The sequence below is a fragment of the Embiotoca jacksoni genome, unplaced genomic scaffold (assembly GCF_022577435.1).
Source record: "Embiotoca jacksoni isolate LCO1_2020_lvr unplaced genomic scaffold, fEmbJac1.0.p SCAF_7, whole genome shotgun sequence".
NCBI lineage: Eukaryota > Metazoa > Chordata > Actinopteri > Embiotocidae > Embiotoca > Embiotoca jacksoni.
In genome coordinates this window covers 14,193,624-14,209,114 of record NW_027185425.1, presented here as the reverse complement: position 1 = coordinate 14,209,114, position 15,491 = coordinate 14,193,624, and the positions used below count along the sequence as shown (strand labels likewise).

General features: G+C 39.2%; 1 protein-coding gene across 1 annotated transcript; it reads left to right on the top strand.

The window, feature by feature from the left end:
• The first annotated feature begins 3,245 nt into the window (after positions 1–3,245).
• LOC138214835 (tissue alpha-L-fucosidase-like) lies at positions 3,246–11,864 on the top strand. Its single transcript, XM_069176659.1, has 8 exons — positions 3,246–3,761; positions 4,816–4,950; positions 5,406–5,543; positions 5,662–5,767; positions 5,899–6,099; positions 6,837–7,027; positions 7,246–7,345; positions 8,770–11,864. Exons 1-8 carry the CDS (start codon positions 3,421–3,423, stop codon positions 8,902–8,904), a joined length of 1,347 nt encoding a protein of 448 aa, XP_069032760.1. The 5' UTR covers positions 3,246–3,420; the 3' UTR covers positions 8,905–11,864.
• The last annotated feature ends 3,627 nt before the right edge of the window (positions 11,865–15,491 follow it).

The window sequence follows — 15,491 nt, the reverse complement described above, 5'->3', positions numbered from 1 at the left end:
CACAAAATAAGTAAATACTGACTCAAAACTAAACGGGATAGAAGTGATAAGGGTTTCAACAATTTCTGTTATGTAGGTCCGCATTCAGGCGTAATACACGTGGGCGTAGAGGCAGCTGTCACATCGCACTCTGCTGCTATTCTTGCTCACCAGGACATGTCACTTCAAGGGGAATCACATGAATTATTCACTCCAACCATGTAGAGTATAACCTCCAGAAAAACAACCATCACACATTTTTAAAGTGTTAAAACACAAAAAATGATATTCAAATGTGTGCCTTCCATAAAAAAAACAACAACAACATAATAACAAACAAATAAAAGTCCACCATACTTCCTTTTTTTTTTCTACAGGTCCCAGTAGGATTTTAGAGTAGTACTCCAAATGGAAACTGAAAAAAAAAAAAAAAAAAGCATTGTCCATTCACGAAATCTTCCTTTGTTGCTTGTATTTGCACGAAATTTGAAAACAGTAATTTGGACATTTGGTCTTTCATGTTGTTATATCATGATATTGTAGCTTGGATTACTGCTTTGTTTACAGCACATTTTATGGGTCGTGATGTTGATTGTTGCGCGGCTGTTTTTCTCCGTTTACTTGAGGGTGTGAGTTAAAAGTCGAGGCTATCACTAAGCCGACTGAGGAGGGCGACAGTAAGCCTTTGTTGTGTGTAATGTGCTAAAAAAAAAAAAAAAAAAGGCTCAGAAGAAGAATGGATATCCCCGACAGTTTTGTTTTGGGCAGCCGTGCTCCGTGAAGCAGCCTCCCCGGAGGAAGACGCGGTGCCTCATGGGGAAGACGCGAGATTTAAGCGAGCTCGAGAGGGGTATGATCGTTGGTGCCCGTCGCGCCGGGTGCAGCATCTCCCAGACGGTCAACCTGCTGGGCTTTTCAAAGACAGCGGTGTCTCGAGTTTACAGGGAATGGTGCGAGAAGCAGAAAACCTCCAGTCAGCGGGGGTCGTGCGGGAGAAAGCGCCTCGTCGACGAGAGCGGTGAGAAGCGGCTGGAGAGGATGGTGGAGGCGAACAACCAGGCGACGAGCGTGGAGATCCAGGCCCTGTACAACAGCAGCGCGCCGGAGAAGCCCATCTCCCTCACCACCACCCGGCGGACCTTGAAGAGGCTGGGCTACAGCCGCAAGACGCCCCGGCGGGACGCGCTCATCGTGGCCGGGCTGGAGGCTCTGGCCGTGTACGCGTCATGCCCGGAGCAGCTGGAGACCTCTGAGGACTTAGGGTGTGACAACCGAACTGACTCCGACACAAAGACGCAGTCCTCCGCGGACCATCAATGCAGCAACAAAAATGATGCTGACACATGAATTTGGCATAAAAACGACATTGTTCCAAGATGGCGTCCTATTATTACGCAAAAAGTTGTCCTCAATTGAGCATTTCTAATATAACCTGAGAATATTGAGGATTTTTCTTCTAAGAAAGAAAAGACTATGTGCCTAAAACACCTTTGTCCTTTTTCTTTCATTTTACTCAGACATGACAAAAATTAGTCTTGGGAGTCAGAACATTCCTTTATTTTATTTTTTTACATTTATGTCATCAGTTGTGCAAAACATTTTTTTTAGTTGCCTTCAAATCCATTAAAAGAGATCTGTATCCAGATGTTCGATCATTTTTTAAAAATGTTTTCATTCATACAAAAATCTATGTGGTGCAGGGAGTCAATTTGTCATTACACTGTTGAATTTGAGGTAATGTGCCCACTGAGCTGAGGGTCCCACTTGCTTGAATCACTGTGGATGAATCTGAAAAATCACATCTCCGTCCCTTTCCACTTGATATAGCCAAATCATAAACATATCTTCCCAGGATAAGTAGAAAACCCCAAGTATATTCACAAGGTCTGAGATTTTCTTAACTGATCAAACCTGCCTGTGCTTAAATAAAATAGTTTTATATTTTCTTTGGTTTAAGGGTTCATTGTGTTGGATTTAGAGGGATCTGCAGGCAGAAATGCAGTAAAATATGCATACTCATGTTTTGAAAGTGTATAATCACCTGACACAAAGAATCGTTGTGTTTATGATTCCCCTTCTGTGGAGCCCGTCATGTCGCACCACCATATTTAGTCCCCCGGACCAACCACAAACTGGTAGGGCCCTTTGCTTATTTTGCAAACAAATCACAGTGAATCATTAGGAATGGGGATGCTGTTTGCATTTGTATTAGTTTTAGATAGATTCAACTTGGACTGAAGTAGTCAATAGACCCGTGTTCATTACCAGCATTCATTCGGCCTGTTTCGAACCACTGAGACCAATTCTTCTATATTCATACCTGGGAATTTTGTTTGCTATCTCACCAGCAGTTTCTTTTAAAAGCATTTTCCCCCCCCTCAACTTGCAGTTTTAGCCAATGTCTGCAATCTTATCACATAAAAGTTGCCTAAAGGATAATAAAGAAGAAACTCAAACAAACTGAATTTCAACAATTCAGGCTGACTTAAATCCTGAGCAGTAGTTGGTGATAATGTACCTGAACTTAAATGACAACCACATACTGCAGTGATACCATTTGGTTTGGAGTCAGTGTGTGACGTGACATGGAAGCTTTACAGGGGAAAATGCAGATAAAATAAGTACTAAAACCCAATAATAACAGTTGTGTCTCATGTGTCCAGCGTAACCTACCACAATTTAACATTGGTTTGCAGTCAGTGGGTCAAATCACATGAAAAAAAACAACAACAATATGCTTTCTATATATAAAATAAACGCTTATTCGATATTTGAATAGATGAGCAACATGAGACCATTTGAGCTTAATTTTTTTTTGTAGTACTATTTTCACTTATATGGGCGAGTCAGCAGGAAATGATATTGGTTTTATGTAAGGTAATTTATTGATGGTCCCTAAATAAAAACCAAAGAAGTAAGATCTGAAACTTAGCCTGACTAAAACTAGGAAATTCAGGATTCACAAACCGGATTCAGTGAAGTTTAGCATTTTATTATTCGATTTTTAAAACTGCTGGTGAATAATCTTTCAACTGATTGATCAACTAACTGTTGCAGCTCGAGTTATAGCCTACATGTCAACTTTCCCGGCACCGTCTGTTTTGAATAAAGTTATACTTTAAAAAAACAAAACGAAACAAAAAAAAAAAAAAAAAAAAAAAAAAAAAACCAAAAAAAAAAAAAAAAAAAAAAAAAAAAAAAAAAAAAAAAAAAAAAGTCACGTGACAAATCACATGATTACAGTCACATGATGGGAAATAATTCACTTGAATGGTCACAACAACAGTGAGAAGTCCTTCAGATTGAGCTGCCAGAGGAGCAGTCCGACGATCGTCTCTTCGTTCATTGAGCAGTTTTTGGAGGTCTAGTTAACTGTTGACCCGCCGGACTGCCTCGTTGCACACAGCTCCAGGGCTTCATCTCGACTGACCTGCTGTGAACATGCTCAGCCTGCTTCTCCTTTTCGTCGGGTTTGGTTCTCAAACGTCGGCTCGCTACACCGCGGACTGGACCAGTTTGGACGCCAGGCCGCTGCCTCCGTGGTACGACGAAGCCAAGCTGGGCATCTTCATCCACTGGGGAGTGTTCTCCGTCCCCGGGTTCGGCAGTGAGTGGTTCTGGTGGCACTGGCGGGGCCAGCGGCCCCCGGACCAGAAGTGCGTGGACTACATGTCCAGGAACTACCCGCCCGGGTTCAGCTACCCGGAGTTTGCTCCTCAGCTTCACGCTCAGTTCTTCCAGCCAGAGGAGTGGGCGGACATCTTCAAAGCTTCTGGTGCAAAGTGAGTAGGCTGTACTCGGGTCTTTTCCATCATTAAAGTATATTTATACTACGCTGTAATAATACCCCACTGCAAAGTAAAGTCCTGCATTCAAAACATATCTAAGTGGTATCTGAAATTTTACTTAAAAGTAGGCTATCAGAAGTAAAAGTACACACGATGCAGTAAATACTCCCTGTCAGAGTTTAAAGGATAATATCTATCTATCTATCTATCTATCTATCTATCTATCTATCTATCTATCTATCTATCTATCTATCTATATGATGTTTTTGGATCAGTATCACTGTCATTGTTGTTTATTTTATTACTGTAGTTATTTCATGTTTTGAACATCTTACTTTATCTGTTGTTAGTTAAATTTCAAAGGAATGCAACATAATCTATAAGATGATCATTATGTTTGCAGCATTGCTGTCCTGTGAGAGCCACGTTGCTCGAAAAAGTTCACAAGCTTGGAAAAACTGCTGTTTTCAGCTTTGTGACATTTCCCGGCTGACCCAAGAGTTGTTGTTTTTTTTAAAAGAGCCCAACTGATATATCCGCCGGACGACTTTAGCACATGTATATCAGTATCGGGATTTGGTATTTTGGTGTATATTGGTCAATGTGAAAACTTTATTTTTAAAACGTAATGCAGAAAGATCGATAGGATTTTTTTTTTAGTACCCAACATCAGCACAAAACATCCAATATCAGTGTGGCTTTATTTTCTTAATAGTTTATTTAGATTACAAAAAAGTAGGAACCTAATTTTCAAAATGATCACTTCAGTTTATCACAAATCAGAAAATCTGGAGATCTGAACAGGAGCTGCATTAAAAATTGAACTCTGAAATTGAACCAAAGTTGTCATGCAAATGTAGTGTCGTAATAATAAGCCTTTGAGCTGGAGTAGAGGTATAAAGCTAAAGTTCAAGTACAGCAAAATTTTTTTTACTGAAGTACAGTACTTGAATAAATATACTTAGTTACAGTTTCAGCACTGTTATCTGCTCAGAGGAAAAGAAAGTGTCTCACATCGTGTATGTTTCACTCACCACCTTCGTTACAGATATGTCGTCCTGACAGCCAAACACCACGAAGGATTCACTAACTGGGGGTCTCCGCACTCCTGGAACTGGAATTCTGTGGATACGGGTCCTCACAGGGACGTGGTGGGAGACCTGGGACAGGCAGTGCGCAACAGGTGGGTCCTCAACACGTTCAGTGATGAAGCTCAGAGAAGCTGGTTGCTGTCATGTCCGTGTCATGTGAACCACCAGCTTTATTCCACAGTGTTCATATTATGTTCAGTATGGATGGATCTGCCTATTTGTTTTGTTGATTACGTGATTCATCCTTTTGTCACTTAAATGAAAGAAAACATGGAAAATACCCAATTTCTTAGAGCTCTTCGAATGTTCAAAACCTACAGCTGTTCATTTTAGAGTCATCCGTGATGCAGAAAAGCATTTCAATTATCACACGAGAAGTTACAACCTGCAAATGTTTGACAAATGATGCAATTATCTAAATATTTGCCGATTTAAATGTCTTTCACTTGAGGATTCTTCTTCTTGTTGCAGCTCCGTGGATGACCGGTCTGACATTTGCTGAAAGACGTCATGGTAGATTTGAAAGGTTTTTCATTTCCCCATTCAGGTCGTTGCATTACGGACTCTATAACTCCTTGTATGAGTGGTTCCACCCTCTCTACCTGAAGGACAAGAAGAATGGATTCCAAACGCAGGAGTTTGTGACGCATAAACTACTTCCGGAGATTTATAACATGGTTGTGAGGTCTGCTGCGCATCGACTGCTTTCACATAACATACTCGTATGCAACATATTTATATGATATACATCTATTAGAGGACGGCTTCACCGTAGCACATTTGAACTTCCTGTTGCATTGCAGATACCGACCTGAGCTGATCTGGTCTGATGGGGACTGGGAAGCACCTGACACCTACTGGAACTCCACCCAGTTCCTGGCCTGGCTCTACAACGACAGCCCTGTTAAAGTAAGTGTCTTCGTGACAAGGAAGTGATACGTAACTATGCAACAATGGGGCACACTTGCTTTATTTTAAAGCGAGATATTGAACCATTAACTGTTTCAGCCTGCTACTTCTCGCCCTCTCCCCTGACGTAGGACACCGTGGTGACCAATGATCGATGGGGAGCCGGCTGTGCCTGCAAACACGGTGGTTACTACAACTGTGAAGACAAGTATACTCCCGGCCAGGTGCCCAAGCACAAGTGGGAGAAATGCACATCTGTGGACACGTTTTCTTGGGGTTACCGTCGAAACATGAAGCTTAATGAACTGATGGACTTGCCCACTATTATTGAGGTGAGGACAACACCTGCAGACGTTTCCTTCATAAGAATTTGTTTTCTTTGGTATATCCCAGTCTTACATACTTTTAATCCCCGCTGGCGTGCACAGCTTTCACGAGGTGACTGTAGAAAAGTAAAAGACGCCATTTATATCTTAATTTAAAGTGTGATCATTGATTCATTTTATTCTTTATAATCTGATTTATTGATCCATTTTCCCCATGCAGGCTAATCTAAGAAGTATTTTTTATTTTTTTTATTTACTTGTGTTAAGTTCAACTTGTTTGTGTATTAATTGTCCAGAAAATACGGAGCAAAGCATCCTGTGAGTCATGAACATGATGGAGTCACCTTAAACTCATTTAGTCAAATGCTAGGCAAAATATTGATGTCGATATTGTGATGTGAGCTGACATATCGTGTCATGTCATGATACGGCAGGTGTGTTGTCTTTTTCCTGCTTTTAAAGGTTGCATTACAGTAAAATGATGTCATTTTCTGAACTTCCAGACTTTTCCAGCTGTTCTTTTTTTTTTTCCCTTTACCCACTTAGTCATTATATCTACATTACTGATTAATATAATATTATATCAAAAATGTCATATTTTGTGAAAGCATCAATTGTCATCCCGACAATATCTCGGTATTGATTTTGTGTATGTCGCCCAGCTGTAATTTGGTTTGAAAGCGTTATTAATGCTGGTGACGGACTGCCTGCTTCCTCTTGTGTCTGCGGTTGCTGTGCTGCAGGATCTGGTCCGCACTGTGGCTCTCGGAGGAAACTACCTGCTGAATGTGGGTCCCACACCCGATGGGATGATCCCCGCTGTGTTTGAGGAGAGGCTGAGGGGTGTCGGAGCCTGGCTGGAGATCAACGGAGAGGCCATCTACGCCTCTAAACCCTGGAGGCTCCAGACAGAAAACACCACCGTACCAGTCTGGTAAGAAGGAGGGAGAGTGTTTAATAATAAGTTTGAATTATAAAATTGTCTATTTCACAGCCAAATGATGTGGGAACACAGATTTTTTTTTTTTTTTTTTTTTTTTTTTTTTTTTTAAGTTTTCAACGCAGAAGAAAACTTAACACTTGATAAATGTTTATTGATCCGATGATTTATAAGCAGGTATTTGATGTAGATATTGTCTCCGTTGTTTATAGGTACACATCTAAAGGGACCACTGTCTACGCCATCCTGACAACCAAACCACCAAAACCCACATTACAACTGTTGGAACCCAAAACATCAGCAACCACTGAGGTAAAGGAACGGAGACAATACTCTCTATGTTGTCTTCAGAGATTGTAAAAACTCAACAGGGTACCCTCAAAAATGTAATGCTTTCATATAAACTATTTAGTTTTGACTAGTTAAGTATAATAGAGGAGCTGTACTTGCTTTCCACCATTGTTACTTTTGTCAACAAAAACTATGATGAAAAATATCCGTTTGACAGCTTGCTTTTCATGATAAAAACAAGACTAAATTAAAAGTAATAAGAGGAGAACTATGATAAAACATTTTTCTTTGACAAATAAACACAAGATTGTGTAAGACAGACAAATAGAAACATGAACTATCCACTGTTTAAGGCAAGATTCAAAGTTCAAAGAGAACTGCAGCGTCAGTGGATTCTCACTGCAGTTTCAGATTAGTAAAAGTTTTCTCCAACACATGACATTCAGTGACATCAGTTCTTCATCAGTAATACTATCTGACGTTATTGGCTTTTGAAAGTAGCAAAGTTATGAACCAAACTCCATAAAATTAAAAAAGAAGCGGCAACAAAACAGCTAAGACAAACTAGTAACATGCAGGCAATAGGGATGGGTCATGATTTTTCAAAAAGTCTAATATTCATTCAAATATATATATAAAAAAAAATCATTTGGTATATGAGACTATCGTTCTTATTTCCTGTTTTTACCGGTGCCTGGTTGTAATGCGTTACTCCCGTCAGAAGGGGGCGGCAATGTACGAAAATGTGGTCCAACCAAAGGCAGTGATCTCAGTCTGAATCAAACTGAATCATGATTCAGTTTGCTTTTGGATGGTTCAGACTTTCAGACCGTGAAGTAGAGACGGGCTATTGTCACCAATAAACCAACAGAAGAAGGAAAAAGAACTGACTGTTAAAAATGTGCCCTTTCAGCACAAGTTTGAGAAAAGTTTGCCCTCTCTGGGTTTTCTGCCAGAAATGGTTCGGATTAGGGAAAGAGGATAGAGGTTGTATTCTGGTAGCAAGGTTTACAAAAAGATAACCAGGAAGGCAAACTTCTCCTGACTTCAGTAGTACATGGGGAGTGGCAACGAAATGCATCTCTTCATTCATTTTTTTTTTTTTTTTAAATTTTTTTTTACTCAAATGGAAAAAGATGCTGGCAGAATTGATAACATGGCAGTGTCGGACACACTCATGTCAACAATACTATCCATGTCAGGTAGAGGGAAACGCAGCCCACGTAGGTGATGCCAGGACGTAGGTATGTCATGCAAAGGTCTTTAGTGCACTGACAAAATTGCAAAGTCAGACCATATCTAATCAAATGTATACAACGTAATAAAAACATGAACGTTGGCTTGGACTCCAGTCCAGACTTTCAGGTGAGAAAATGTCCTACAAGTAATTTACATTAATATACATGAAACTTAAACAGAATCAATGATCTTTGTCTCTCTTCCAGGTGACCTTGTTGGGGAGTCCTGAGCCGTTACCATGGTCACCTGTCCACCCGACCGCTGGCCTTGCTGTCCTTCTGCCTGAGCTGCCTTATACTCCTGGTCAGGCATGGACACTCAAACTGGACAATGTTCAGTGAACTTCAAGCACCTGAAGTGTTGAGCCTCCATAAGACTGAAAGGTTTTCATTTGGTAAACTCAGGATTTTAACACGTTTGTAGGCTAATGGAGGAACTGGCGCACTACGGCTGAAAAGACAAATGTTTGTAATAAGTTCGTATTTTTGCCAAAAGGAAAGTATGCGACACTCCTCTTCAATGGTTCCTTTGTTTCCCTGAGGACTTAAGGTTTAATGTGTCCCTGACTCTTAATTGTGCTCTCTTGATTGTCAATGATTGTGTTATTATGAATGGAAAGTCAAATCGGCTGTTGAGCTTGTGAAGCTCTATCCAAAACAAACCACTTGAAAAATTAATCATTTCTGAAAAAACAATTAAAGGTTCTATAGAAAGCACTTTTTTTTTAATATTTTTTTTTTTACTTATTTCTAATAAAATGGTAGACTAAAATATAACTGGATTTGTCTGATTTATTGTTGTCTGGAACAAGAAAAACCTTTTCCTGCGATGGCCTTCGCTTTGTAGGTTTGAAAAGCATTAAAATGCCTCGAAGCCAGGTCAAGAACCAAAGTCATTTTGCCATTTGTTAGATAATACTTTAAGCCTCTTTAAAGTCTCATCACTTCAGCGCTTTCTGTCCTTCGGCCGTGTTGTGCTCAAACACAATCACATCTCTAAAAACTCAAATGTCATATGAATTTCTGTAGTCTTGGCTTGCATGTACAAATCTTTAAACGCATGAAAGTACACTACATAGTATGGCCATACGGAAACAAGATGACTCGTGAGCACTTTTATTTTCAGCAACTCCCTGAAGTGCCTCACTGGGCCACTTTTTCTTCTTCCACACTTTCATATTTTAGCAACTGCTGACGTTTGATTGTGACCTGCTTTTCTGACCCCGAGGTTACTGCTTCATGTTCGTAAATCTCCGCTGCATACTTTATCTTAAGTAGGAGTTCCTGTAGTGTAGATGGATGAAAAATATCCCGGCAGTGTGTCAGTCTTTAGGACTAACTTGAGAAGAGATTTCCCACAGGCATTGTGTATTTGACTGCACATGCCAGCACTAAATTGTTCTGTCCTCTCTTTTAGTGTGTTTTAACATGCGTGTGTGGTCTGCTCAGTAAACCATTTGCATTGTAAATTTCTACAGGCAGAGAGAGACACAAAGAAAAATGGAAATTCTCTTTGACCTCTTTTTGTATTTTTGCTCTGTGTTATCAAGGTTATTACATCTGCACTGCAGAAAATGTCCACTTGTGAAATGATTTACACTTGAGTTTAGACCAAAATGATTCTATTGTAAATTGCGATTGCAATGTTAAGATAATGCCACCAGGTGAGAAAACACTCATTTGACCACAGACTGCCAAAAATTCAAATTTTTTGCACCTGAAATTTATTTCACTCGACTCTTGACTTTTTTTTTTTAAGATTCTGAAAATGTATTTTGTCAATCAGCTTGTTATGTTTAGAAATGGTCTTTCAGAAACACATTTTTCTGTTAAATTCCACCATAGATTCCAACCAGATGCTGATTAGATCAGCAACAAAGACTGTAAATGGGGGAAACTGTTAGCCTGACCATTTCAAGATAACCAAGCCCCACTACAGGCTGCTTTTATTGCTCAAATTTTAAAACATCGTCTTGTTTGTTTAATCAGTTCAAAACCTGAAAAACTACTGTACAGCCTTGGCCAAAAGTTTTGAGAATGACACAAGTATTCTCTCGGAGGATGTTTTGGTACCATTCTTTATTCATGACTGTGTTCTTTGGCAAAATTGTGAGTGATCCCACTGGTGGTGCCCCGAACCTGCAGCTGAATCAACTTTAGGAGACGGTCCTGGCACTTGCTGGACTTTCTTGGGTGCCCTGAAGCCTTCTTCACAACAATTGAACCTCTCTCCTTAAAGTTCTTGATGATCTGATAAATGGTTGATTTAGCTGCAATCTTACCAGCAGCAATATCCTTGCCTGTGAAGCCCTTTTTTTTTTTTTTTTTTTGCAAAGCAATGATGACTGCACATGTTTCCTTGCAGGTAACCATGGTTAACAGAGGAAGAACAATGATTTCAAGCACCACCCTCCTTTTAAAGCTTCCAGTCTGTTGTTCTAACTCAATCAGCATGACAGCGGGATCTCCAGCCTTTTGTGGCAGGGCTGAAATGCAGTGGAAATGTTTTTTGGGGGATTAAGTTCATTTTTATGGCAAAGAGGGATTTTGCAATTAATTGAAATTCATCTGATCACTCTTCACAACATTCTGGAGTATATGCAACTTGCCATCATAAAAACTGAGGCAGCAGACTTTGTGAAAATTCATATTTGTGTCTTTTTCAAAACTTTTGGCCAGGTGTGTGCCTTTCCAAATCATATCCAATCAACTGAATTTACCACAGGTGGACTCCGATCAAGTTGTAGAAACATCTCGAGGATGATCAGTGGAAACAGGATGCACCTGAGCTCAATTTTGAGTGTGATGGCAAAGGCTGTGAATACTTATGTACATGTGATTTTTTCGTTTTAAATTTTAAATAGATTTGCAAAAATTTCAAAAAACTTTTTTCATGTTACCATTATGGGGTATTGTGTGTAGAATTTTGAGGAAAAATATGAATTTAATCCATTTTGGAATAAGGCTGTAACATAACAAAATGTGGAAAAAGTGAAGCGCTGTGAATACTTTCCGGATGCACTGTATATACTATACTGTATACTACAATACATTACTCATATCTATAAATTATCTTCATTTTTAGGACAACTATCCAACTTTAATTTAGATTTAAAGTCCATCTTCTCATACTATTATTAAAATAATTTTGTTAAGAATGAATACTCAAGCTTAAAAAACTCTTTATCAAAAATACTTGACCTAAAGGATATTTGTTCTGGGCCTCTGTTTTTTAGATGGTGCTCTTGTCCTGAATAGACTTAAACTCTTATTTTTGTACCATCTTTACCCAGAATGATTGTTTTTCGTGTACATGTAAGATTGCAATAAAATGCAATATGATATGTATATTTGTGTAAGTGCACTTCATTTACAGTTCAGCTCTTAAAACTCACCTGACATCTGTCAAGAGGAGATTAAATATCAGGTTTATGAGCCATAATTACATAAATCAGAGTACCTTTATTTGTTAATTGCAATAAATTGGAGGACTTTAAATACATTAAACATGTATCTGTATATATAGATAACATTATAAAACCTTCATTTAACTAACAGGCTGGATTGAGAATGGAATTAATTGAAATAGAATTACAGTCTGGGAGAAGACTGAGAATGTGATGTCACAGAATAGAATGATGTCATAGTTCAGAACTTTCTCAGACTGCAAGAAACTGGCTGAAGACACAACACTTTTGTCAAATCTTTACATTGAATTTTGAAAACTGAACTTGCTTTTATTTGTTCAAACTTTTTTGCTTTGATTTATTTGTGATTTTGTTATGAAGAAACCCCTGAGAACATCCAGAGACATCAGCTTGGTGAGTATTTTTCCATTTAGCTGATTGATCACCAACATTACAACAGTTTGATTTCTCTTCACTGTTTTTGTAATGTTTTTGACCGCTGTTCACCTGATTTAGACATGCACCTTTTCTGAATGTGTCGTAACTACATGCAAAAAAAAAGAATAAACTGGCTTAAAATGTAAAAAAAAAATAATTATATAACAATTTGCATGCATCTTTTTAAGTAATTTCAACTCAGTCATGATTGAGTAAATCTCATGACACTTGTGTAGTTGGACTAACCTGATTAGTTTAGTGCAATCAACATGTACCTTTACCTAATGTATATATATTTTTGATTACTTTTAAAACAAATGTTTTACACTGGGCAATAAAGTTGAAAAGTCCTAAAAATTAAAGGCAGTGTACACACAACAGCAGTCAACATTAATTACTGTCAAACTTTTATTGAAGTACGTTTTTTAATAGAACTTCTGTTAACATTGTAAAGAATGATTTTAAAGAACAACCACCAAAACAAATCACACGTATGTAGATCACATTAGTAATGAAACATGTTCCCATCACGTCAAACTAAGTCTTCATTCCGATAAACTCCATCCTGAGTGATGATACATGTAGAAACAGGGATGGCTACTGTTTTTTTTAACACGGTTCCTGAATTAATTTTTTTTTTTTTTAAATATCTCTTGTCTGTCTGATCTGACAATGTTGTTATCTGCCTTGGTATGGTTGTTGAGAGAAATACGCATTGATTTGATTGGCAGGTGAGAGGTGGTGTAAAGAGAACCAATCAAATACAAGACTTTAAAATCTGAGTGCATGCTGCCAAATGAATGGAGCCTGTCTTGACATAGTCAGAAGTTGAAAAGATGCAAAGCAACCGAATAAATATTACATTTTATGTATAAGCTTTTTACCAAAAAGAATATACTCAGATTTAACTCCTTTGTAATCACCAACATTTTGAATGGTAACCCAATTTAATCACAAATGTTTTTCTCAGATTAACAAGTGTAACAGATTACAATTACATTTATATTGTAATGTAATTGTATGTGACTAGTTATAACACTACGATGATGTTATATTGTGACTCAATGTTTACAGCTGCTTCTTTGCTCTCATCTTAAAGCTCCCAGCAGCTGGTGTCCTACCTTAAGATGGCTTCGGAGTTGTCCTCCACTCCACCCGCCGAGGAGGACACGTTCGTCCCCGGATCCAGGCTCTGGTCCGGAACCACCGACTACCTGGTAGTGTCCCTGATGGGACAGGGAAGCTTCGGCAAAGTTGTAAACTGCCTGAGGATGGACAACTGTAAACCTGTAGCCATCAAAGTGATCATGAATGAGGACTCGTATTTCGCACAACGAGAGGTAGGACATTTTCCTTCTATTTTTGGAACAATGCTTTGCACAATGGTTCCATCAACTGTATTCAAAGAAATACCTATAAATGTGTGTCACTTTGTAGGAACTAATGTAATGCTAATATAAAGCCTGTCTTTTATCTCCAGGTGGCTAACCTGCAGAAACTCAGTACGCTCGACTCTGACATGTGCAACTTGGTTCACTTTTACCAAGTTTTCACTGACAAAGGACATTTTTGTCTCGAGTTTGAGCTACTGGATAAAAGTCTTTATGACTTAATGAAGGAAAGTTACTTCCGACCTTTCCGCCTGAATGCAATCAGACCAATCATCCATCAGGTAGGCTGAACTGCTTTCTTCCCTCCATTCATTAACAGTTAGAAAGTTGACACTGATGACATATTGTTGACGCTACCATCACATGAATTCCTTTAACAACATTTCAGATCGCAACGGCACTCTATCACTTGAAGTCTCTTGGGATAATCCATGCGGACCTCAAGTTAGACAATGTGATGTTGGTCAACCATCAACAGGCGCCTTACAGAGTCAAAGTCATCGACTTCGGCTTGGCCTGCAATGCGTCAACTGCCATCCAGGGCTCGTACGTTCAGACTCGTCACTACCGGTGAGCAACTGCAACCATATTCGCTTTATTACTTGTTGGTGGTAAACTGGTGACTCAGACATTCACTCCAACTTCCAATGTCTCTGTGAGAGTTTGTTTGCCGCAGTAGAAATCATAGTGATACTAATAGTCAATACTGGAAACAAGTTTGTGTGCTGAATACAGTTGTTTGTCCTCTGTCAGGTCCCCAGAGATTATTCTAGGGCTTCCGTTCACAGAGGCCATAGATATGTGGTCTCTTGGCTGCATAGCTGCAATTCTGTACCTGGGCAGTACACTCTACCCTGGTGCGAATGAATATGATATGGTACAACTAAAGACTGCACCACATTTCTTTTTTTCATGCTTTATTGAAATAATTATTACCATCTGATCTATAGGACAGTATAACATGATGTAAAACAGGAGTCAGTTAATAGTTCTTGCCCCGGACTCCCACTGACTTAATGTTCTGCTGTATGTTTAGATGAGGTACATAGTGGAGACTCAGGGGCAGCCTCCAGACAACCTGCTCAACAATGGACGAAAGACATCCAGGTTTTTCAAAAAAATACATACTTCCACCACAAGAACCTGGAAACTCAGGGTACATACCACCTCATCACTCCCCTCATTTAACTTTTCTTTGTAATTAAGATATTTTTTCCTGAAACATTTGTTTGTGTTTGCTTGTTTAACTGAATCGACTGTCCTTGGAATATCTTTGCTAAAAAGCTAACTGTCTTTTCAGACACGAGACAAGTTCTTCCAGAAGAATGGGATTCTGCCCAAAGAGTGCAGGAATATCAAGTTAACCTCTCTGGATGACTTCCTAATTGTAGGTGTACTTTCCTTTTATCACTCACTGTCAGAACTCAAACATGAACTTGTTTCTGAAATCTACGTGAAATACATTTAAAAGTCTCGTGGAGCTGACTGAAGATACCCCTGACCTTTGTTGCTGTTTCTTCCTGTTCTAGTTGCGGGTCATCAGCGCTGAGGATCCGGAAGTTGAAGTCTCAGAAATGTGTGATGTGCTGTTCTTTGTGGACATGCTGAAAGGAATGCTGCAGCTTGATGCTGCAAATCGCTTGACACCCAGTCAGCTGCTGCAGCATCATTTCATCAGCATGCCACACTTAGT

What these genes read in the sequence shown, in the direction of transcription:
- LOC138214835 (XM_069176659.1), top strand. Translation starts at nt 3,421, where the DNA reads ATGCTCAGCCTGCTTCTCCTTTTCGTCGGGTTTGGTTCTCAAACGTCG. An exon ending in ATTTATAACATGGTTGTGAG is followed by an intron (nt 5,544 to 5,661) that starts GTCTGCTGCGCA and finishes GTTGCATTGCAG; the next exon opens with ATACCGACCTGAGCTGATCT. An exon ending in AAACATCAGCAACCACTGAG is followed by an intron (nt 7,346 to 8,769) that starts GTAAAGGAACGG and finishes TCTCTCTTCCAG; the next exon opens with GTGACCTTGTTGGGGAGTCC.